The following is an 8,676-nucleotide window of genomic DNA, read 5'->3' on the forward strand; positions in this document are numbered from 1 at the left end:
AAGTATAGGTCATAAAATCTTGAGCTCATCTCTATTTTCACTGTTTACATTTTTGGGTATTATATTGCTCCCATTCGGCTAGACATTGCCCTTGCGCTTGCTAAGTGTTGTGGCAGCCAAAGGAAGTTTGTAACACTTGAATCGCAACTAAGAAATCACCTCTTAGTTCAAGAGTTTAGTTTTTGATTTGAGAACGAGGAAAAAGGGCAAGCCTTGATGGCAAGCCTAAGCCTCAACAAAGTGGAATTAGCAGGTCTTGGCTTGGCGATACGAATCACAAGATAAATCCACGTCTTCTGTGCTCTATTTACATTCTTGCAAGTTCATACTGTTGTATTAGAGTTGTGATCGATCTACTTGCTTACTAGTGATTTACTCGATTTAGCTCTCGATCTGTGATCTATATACCTGCTGAAATGCTAGAAATTTAACTAATCTAAGTTATGTAGGTTGCAATTTGAATTTAGTTTAAATTTCTCTATGTAGGTCAGCAGTGCTGCCCTCTACTCTAATAGAATTTCGAGTTGATTTTTTATAGGGCTATTCACTCCTCTCCAGGCCTCCATTCCCTTCTAGGAATCTTACTCTGATTCCAGAGCTGGCTTTCGGTTTCACTTGGGGCTATCCTTGGCTCTGACCCAAGATTGGCTGATAGACTATTTATATGGGTCTATGCAACATGATGTTATGGGGTAGTCATGAGCTAAATAGTTTATTACACATATTTGCAAACTTAAAGACCAAGTTTACTCCACCCTCATGGTCATATGCCAAATTTTGGCAAACCATCCACGTAATAGGTGCTGCACATCCATGCCCATTCTCCAATCTAGCCCAATGAGATGAGGCGACGTGTATATATAGACTTCCTTTTTCTTTCTCACGTTAGACTAGACTTGAGAAAGTAAAAATTCCTTTCATATTTAATCATGCATACCTTCACTTCTAGGGTACATAAGACTAAAGGTCATGAATGTGCATTTTAAGTTTTTTCTACGAAATTTTAGAATTTGCTTTTGGTCTGAGTCCATATATTCCAACTTGTACTGTCAACAAAGGCGTTGTTTGATTATTTAAATCTTATGTGGATTTGATGTGATTGAAAAAAAATCATAAAAGATTTTGATTTCTTTATTATTTAAATCCACTTTTTCTCATCCAATTTATATGGATTAAGAGCAAACTGAATGAAGTTGGAAGCATGAAAATATGTCAAAAAGGTGTAGGCTTTAGCTGACATGTTGAGCAAAACGAAACGATTCCGACGGAGCAAAACGAAATGAAAGCAAGGCAAAAAAACCCGACGTCGCCAACCTTTATGCCAACCTTTATGGTTGAAAATGGACGGATAAAATTTCGTTCCGACTCGTATCGTTTTCTATATTTGATCCGACTGTTTCCATATTTACGATAAAAATATGTAAACGGAACGAAAATGAGAGATGATTTATTCCGTCCGTTTTTGAGGGATCCCGTTTTTATCTAAATTGAACCCGTATTTATTCTGTATTTAATAAATATGGGACAAGCCTAATATACATTAGTATATAGACTAAATCATTGTATCTTTAGGTGACAAATTATAGCATAAGTGGTCATTGTAACCATGGACTTTTTTCAGTGACAAATGTTTTAAAGTCTTAAACATCGGATGTAGCTAAATGTACACTATTAGCAACCAAACAACAATAAAATGTTGTCTCTATATCTATTTGTTTTATGTTATTGTCATGTCAATCAATCACTAGTCAAACATTAATATCATTTTTATTTGTATTAAATTATAAGTTTCTGTTAGTATTTACATTTCCGTTCGTTTTTGTAATCTCTTTTATCTCGCTTCTGTTTCTATTTTCGACTATTTCGAACTTAATCTTATTTCCGATTATAAAATGCGGATATTGAAACGTGAGACGAGTATTTGCGTCCGTTTGGTCCATTTTCATCCTTAGCCAACCTGCACTGCAACCCACGGACCGCGGCCCCGGCCCCGCCCCCGGAAACAAAATAGGCAGGGCCGCGCGCAGGAGGAAATGGCGCCAACTGCCAAGCTCGCGCGCGCCAATCTCGCGCCTTCTTCTCCCTCCATCTATTTCCCTAGTCAAGCCCTCATCCGAATCCCCATCCCCGATCCATCCCTACCCCAGCTCAGCTCAGCTGCCCCTCCCCTCTTTCCACTCACCAGCGCCAGATCTCCCGCCACCATCATGGCCTCTGACGCCACCGACGCCCCGGCGCAGCCCGTGCCCGCCAAGCGTCGCGGAAGCTACAACTGCGGTCGGTGCGGGCTGCCCAAGAAGGGCCACGTCTGCTCCGTCCCGGGTCCCGCCTCCTCCGCCGCCGCTGGGGGCGGCGACAAAGCGGGGGAGCCGCAGCCACAGACCAAGCCGCGGCGCGCGCTGCATTTCGACGACCCGGCGGCGTCGGCCGTGGTGCTGGACGCCGTGCCACTGGCGGTCTCGGCGCCGCCGCTGCAGGCGGGGTCGAAGAAGGCGGTGGACGTGGAGGAGGACGGCGACGGCGACAACGACCCGCCGGCGGAGCGGTGGGTCGAGGTTGGCGCGGGCCGGCGGGCGCCCGGGGTTGTGTTGGTCGAGGTGCTACGGCGCCTGTCCCCACGCTCCGTGGCGGCCGCGGCCGGGGTCAGCCGCGGCTGGCACGAGTGCGCGCGCCGCGTCTGGAGGGCCGCCGAGGAGGTTCGCCTTTGCGCCGCCGGTGTCAGTTCCGTCGGTGCGCTCATGGCGCGGTGCCCCGCGCTCGCGAGGCTCGTGCTCCGCATGGACTGGTGAGGACAGGTCAAGAGCTGATCTGTATGCATGCGGCGGCGCTTTTAGTGGAACTGATCTGGTACCGTGAGATGCAAATGACGGGCATGGAGGTCGATGCAATAGAACGCTGCTCGATCCAAACGGGAGGGAAAGGAACTAACGAACGAACACTGAAATTCGCTAGTAATCCACCTTAAACCTGATTTAACTAGTGGTTGAACTGCTGCTCTTGACTGCAGTGCAGATATGTGAACTGATCTGGTACCGTGAGATCTCCGCTTGTGGATCTTTGATCGGTGCTTGGTTGGACTCTAAAATCTAAATACGCATCGTGCACGGTCAAGTCGGAAATGGAAAGCGAAGTTGGCACCGAAATGGAATTTAAGGGTCGATCTGCTGTGGCTTGACTATATGAACTTGAATTTTTGCTGGATTTGATTTTCTTAGTGGAGTTCTAGTTATATTGCTGTGAGATCTGGTCTGGTGGTCTGAGGGTAGGAAGTACGGATCTGATAACTCGTAGCTTTGATGCAGTATCACTGCCTGGTTGACGTTAGATAGTGAAATTCTACTTGGCCTTGTGAACAGCTAGGTGAAGCTGATAAATCAGTAGTGATGGTAAAAGCTTCATGAATCTCTGATGTGATTGCCTGTCGGAGTAAACATCAGTTTGTGCAGCAGATGCAGAGTTAGTTGGCCTTCTGAAGAACACCTTGCTTGATCTAAGATGAACTTGGTGCCTTCTCTATGGCAAACAGGGGTGTCATTTGGTACATCTATGAATTTGGTTTTGGGGAATCAACCTATTCTAGATGAGGTGATGATGAGTTCATTTGTTTAAATTTAGTGGAATGTTCCCATTCCTCATCCTAGCTATATTACTAATTACTCCCTCGGTCCTAAAATATAATTCGTTAGACTAATCATATATTCATTAAGTACCATATGAATGTAGTTTCTATGTATGTCTATATTCATTATCATTTCAATGAATGTGGACAGAAAAAAAAGTGGGCTAGAAAGAACTATAATTTGGGATGGAGGAAGTATTGACCCTGTTTGTTTCAGCTTTTTGGAGCTTCTGGCCACCAAAAAAGCTGCTGCGGACTGCCAAACGCTCAGCTTTTCAGTCAGCTTCTATAAAATTCGTTTGAGTAAAAACCATTCAAAATCACCATAAACACATAATCGGTTGAGTCGTTGCAATAGTAGGAATCCGTCACTTTCTAGATCCTGAGTCCTATGAATACCTTTATCTTCCTCCGCACGTAATCCTAATGATACTCAGATTCTCTACACAGCCAGATTCTCTTCACAGCCAGATTTTCAGAAAAGCTGGTCAGAAAAAAGCTGAACCAAACAGGCCCATTAGCTTATGAGGAATGAGGTGACGATGGATCAATTTATTTTATTCCACAAATCTAACAAGAAACTGAAGAACGAGTTGATGAACTATTTCATTCCACAAACCAAACACCCCCTAGTGTTTTTCCTGTCAGGTTTCCAATGTAGTTCTGATGAGGACCTAAATGCAGATGTTGTCTGGCTGCTTGCTCGATTATAATTTGGGGAAAAACTGAAATCCTGTCTTGCTTTGGATCCTCATGGTGGATAGTTTGTCTAGTTCTAGTTTTTTGGTGCTTGACTTTATGTCTCAATCTCTTAGTTGTGAGACTTAATGTTCTGACCAGATGTTCTTTTCGCTACATTTTTCAGTGATGTTGATGCCACAACGCTGGCATGTATTGCATTTTCCTGTCCCAATTTACAGTCCCTGGATATCAGCATGGCCAATAGCGCCGCCAACAGGATATCTGGGTATGTTGAAAGCTCTCACTACTAAATCATTCATCTTTCTATACATTTTGTTTTTGCATATAATCATGTATGGATTGCACTGCTGCATGTTGAATGAAACATGAGAGTTTATGATCAGTATCTAGTACACACATCCTTTTGCTAATTTGCAGTATCAAACTTAGTGCTATCGGTTGAAGATATGTAATTTCGGTGCTTCTTATTTACTTAAGTATCTCTGTGGTTTATTGTCACCATAAGCCATCTCCAAAAGTCCAAAGAACACCTGCACCTCAGTAATGTTAAATTGTCATTTCTAAGTTTTGGTGTAGGGCAATGCTGCAGTACACCTTTTCCTTATTAGGAGGTAATAACTCAAATAAATCTGAACCATTGATTTTGTAGATTTTTTAAATCAACTAATCAATTAGTTACCCTAGAAAAAGAAAGGAAGCCTCAAATCCCCTCAACCATGGGAGACAGCGAGCAACTGGCCCGTTCCTTGTTGGTTTGTTGCATATCCTTTCTTTTCTCCAGTGCAAGTGGTGCTGGTTGTGAATTTGAAATTGCTTGTTTTATTTATAATGATGCAATTTTAATATGATTATACTTGTAATTAAATAGTATTGTATAAAAATTAATAGAAGTGTATTTTGAAAGATTGTGTTATGTTAAATTGTGCCTTATAGAAAAGAATGAAAGAAGTATCATTTTATAAGGCTAAAGTTGCATACCAATCATGATATGGTATCATAAAAACTTTTAAGTGGGATCATCATGTATACAACTTGATGCTACCATAGATATGTTCTTAAAAGTGTTCAGGAAGTTTTTATGATACCTAGTCACGTTAAAGTTACGTACTCAATTTAAAAACATGTTATATGCATTAAAAGGTCGGCAGCTAACATATTAATTGAACCATGAACTTTGATGATCTAAAATATGTTATATGCCAACACACTTTGCATATCAAGTGTGCACGTTATGCTAATTTGATTAAAACTAATATAGCTGTGAGGGGGGTTTATAAAACGTACTACACATAGCCTCACTCATGTGCATTGGGAACAAACACTACATCAGTACATCTAACTATCACATGGGTCTGGATCAAAAGACGGAAGACAGGACCAACCCAGGGGCCAAATTATGTTATGTTTAAGAATGCAAACAACCCCGCATCCAATAGATCATACAAGCTTCAATTAGATTACGAAAAAAGTTTTTTATGCCTAAAACTTCCCTTATTTATTCTATTCTCCAAAATAGAAAATTAAATAAATATGTATTTCATGTATTACCTCCTAGGAGGTAATAGATAATTCTAACCATCTGATCTGATGAAACGGATGTCTCCCTGTTATTTGGGAGTACCACAGCAAAGCTCTTTGGTGTATCTAAACGGCGCTTGCCGTTCTATGCAGGGATGAGCTATCTAGGTTTGTTTCGGAGAAGCGATCTCTGTCAGTTCTTAAATTAGATGGCTGCAGCAGTCTTGGTTTTATCAATATCAGCTCTTCAAGCCTTTCAAGACTTTGGATGTCAGGTCTTTCTTCCCTTACCAAAGCGGTATGTCGAGATTTTCCTGCAATTGATTTGCTATGAATCCCCTGATTTCATATATTGCATAAATTCATTTGGCTATCAAACTTGTAGGTCATGAACTGCCCCAATTTGAATGAGCTCTCCCTGGACTTTCCCAAACAAAATAATGATTCTACTGACCTGGTTGCTCTAATGGATAGCCTAGGCCGCACCTGCCCGAACTTGAGGAACATGCACATCTCATCAGACCGCTTGTGCAACGAAGCTGTGTTTGCTCTAGAGAGTGCTAACCTCAGGTATCTTCCAGTTCATCACAGCCTGCCATGGTCCTTATGTAATGGTTTTTCAAACTATGCTGCATGAGTTCTTTCCTATGGTTCCACTGTATCCTGATTTCAACAATCATGTTTAACCTTCTTTGTTTCTCCTGATCTCCTCTCACCAGGGGCATGTGCATGCTCTCCTTGGTTCTAGGTTCAAAAATAACAGATGCAGCTGTCGCATCGATTGTTCGTTCTTACGCGAGCTTGGAGCTGCTCGATTTAAGCGGGTAAGCAAGCACCAGCTTTCGAGGACCCCGATGTTTCTATGAGTGAACTTTCTAGTTTTTGTCTCATTGGAAAGTTACATGGAAATAGTCAACTAATATCGCATGCTTGTATCTTCATTCAGGTCTGGCATCACTGACAATGGGCTTGGGATGATCAGCAACACGTTCCCTAACACCCTAACACGTCTGCTCCTTGCTCTGTGCCCAAACATCACCCCATGTGAGTGTCCTTTTGGTCCACTTGTTTCAAAGGTTCCTATACCCATACGGCCATACCCGCAAACACGCTAATAGATTCTGTTCACTCATATACAGGCGGGATTCAGGTGGCTGCAGCACAGCTGCCGCTCCTTCGCCTCATGGACTGTGGCAAGAGCATATGTGCTAACCCCCAGCCTGAAGCTGGGAGATCATACTCTGGCGATCTAACTGATGGGATCAAATTCTGCTCCAAATTACCTGTCCAGAGAAAGCAGCAGGCTACTTGCCAGAAGCTGATCATAAAGCATAGCGCCCTGAAGAAGCTCAGCCTGTGGGGCTGTTCAGGGATCGATGTAAGTGTCTGAAGAAAAGCTATATCTGTGTGCGATCCTTAAATCTCAACGCATCGCTGTTCTGGTTCATAGTACGCAGTAGTAGTAGGTTTGTCTGTGCTCACCACCGCTTTTCATGTGTGGCATGGCAGGCCCTGTACGTGAGCTGCCCGGAGCTGGTCGAGCTGAACCTCAACTCCTGCACGAACCTTCATCCAGGTCCTATGCCCATGCAGCCATGCTCACTCTGTGTTGCAGGATCTTGTAACTCACAGGCTGCTGATAGATAGCAGTCAAGTTTGCATCAGTGTCGCCCAGGGCTGACATCAACTCTGTTTCAGAGCGGCTGCTGATCCAGTGCCCCAAGCTGGAAGACGTGCACGTCAACGGGTGCCGTGACATGCTGGTCGGAGCCATCAGGAACCAGGTCCTTAACGAGTTCGCGGCCGCGGCGCCCCGGGTGCCCTGCAAGCGGCTGGCCGACGGGTCCAAGCGCGTGCACGTGCCCCACTACATGGTAGAGCAGGTTTGCAGAACCTCTCCACTGCTATGATCAGATCGGACCTTCAGTTCGCCCGTCCGTCCGTCTTCTCACCTTTTCGTCCACTCTCTGCAGCTGGAGGAACATGAGAAATGGGGCAGCAGGCCGCGGAAGAGCCAGTGCACCGTTCATCTCACCTAGGCTAGGCGCCTGTTAAGTGAGAGGCCCTGGTGATCGCCGGCGTCAGGAGCTTGCGGCGTCGATACAGCGAGACTAGATGGAAATGGTACGGATATTTTTCGATATCCGTCGGTTATGAAATGGTCAAAACTTTATATGGATAATCTATATCTAAATCCAAATATTTGAAATCTGACTTTCTGAATCCAGCTACTCAAAATCGTCAGATTTGAAGACAAATATAGACATGTCACATATGTTCCCGCATCAAATTTCACACATATGATGATTTATTTAGTGTACAGAAAGTAATGTCAATCTTTATTATGTAATGAAGCATCTATACAAAATAACTAAATAAAAACAAAGTTCTGTTTTTTGCATTATAATCCGTACAACCATTATATGTCAATTATTGAAACATTCAACAATTACTGGTAGTACTGAAATTAACTCGATGAAACATAAAAACATAGATTTGATCACCATCCATGATTTACAAAGATTTTCATCGCCACCACCTCTAAAACTTGGCACACATTGAGGATTTGTTGATATGCTTCTTTCTTCTATAAAGCCTCTAGATTCTGAACCAGCATGCACCTCTGAAAATAACTTGCACAATCGATGATATTGGTTTATGACTAAAAGCCACATCGTCTCGACTAAGCCAAATGAACCAAAATAATGTTAAAATACTAGTGAGTAATATTTTTTTGTATATCGGACCTCTATTACTTTTCTATGACCCGATAATATGATTAATGCTAACGGTCATGGCTATTTTTAAAGAAAAGTAAATTATTCTCCGTATGCTTT

At 42.9% G+C, this 8,676-nt stretch overlaps 1 protein-coding gene across 1 annotated transcript; it reads left to right on the plus strand.

The window, feature by feature from the left end:
- The first annotated feature begins 2,002 nt into the window (after window positions 1-2,002).
- LOC103650468 (F-box/LRR-repeat protein 17) lies at window positions 2,003-8,148 on the plus strand. The gene is made up of 10 exons (XM_008676057.3): window positions 2,003-2,785; window positions 4,485-4,586; window positions 5,993-6,137; window positions 6,225-6,409; window positions 6,559-6,663; window positions 6,786-6,883; window positions 6,979-7,217; window positions 7,349-7,415; window positions 7,538-7,722; window positions 7,813-8,148. The coding sequence occupies exons 1-10, from the start codon at window positions 2,034-2,036 to the stop codon at window positions 7,876-7,878; spliced, it is 1,944 nt and encodes a 647-aa protein (XP_008674279.1). The 5' UTR covers window positions 2,003-2,033; the 3' UTR covers window positions 7,879-8,148.
- Window positions 8,149-8,676: the final 528 nt, after the last annotated feature.

The sequence above is a fragment of the Zea mays genome, chromosome 3 (genome assembly GCF_902167145.1).
Source record: "Zea mays cultivar B73 chromosome 3, Zm-B73-REFERENCE-NAM-5.0, whole genome shotgun sequence".
NCBI classification, from domain to species: Eukaryota; Viridiplantae; Streptophyta; class Magnoliopsida; order Poales; family Poaceae; genus Zea; species Zea mays.

What these genes read in the sequence shown, in the direction of transcription:
- LOC103650468 (XM_008676057.3), top strand. Translation starts at nt 2,034, where the DNA reads ATGGCGCCAACTGCCAAGCTCGCGCGCGCCAATCTCGCGCCTTCTTCT. An exon ending in CTAGAGAGTGCTAACCTCAG is followed by an intron (nt 6,410 to 6,558) that starts GTATCTTCCAGT and finishes TCCTCTCACCAG; the next exon opens with GGGCATGTGCATGCTCTCCT. An exon ending in GGGGCTGTTCAGGGATCGAT is followed by an intron (nt 7,218 to 7,348) that starts GTAAGTGTCTGA and finishes GTGGCATGGCAG; the next exon opens with GCCCTGTACGTGAGCTGCCC.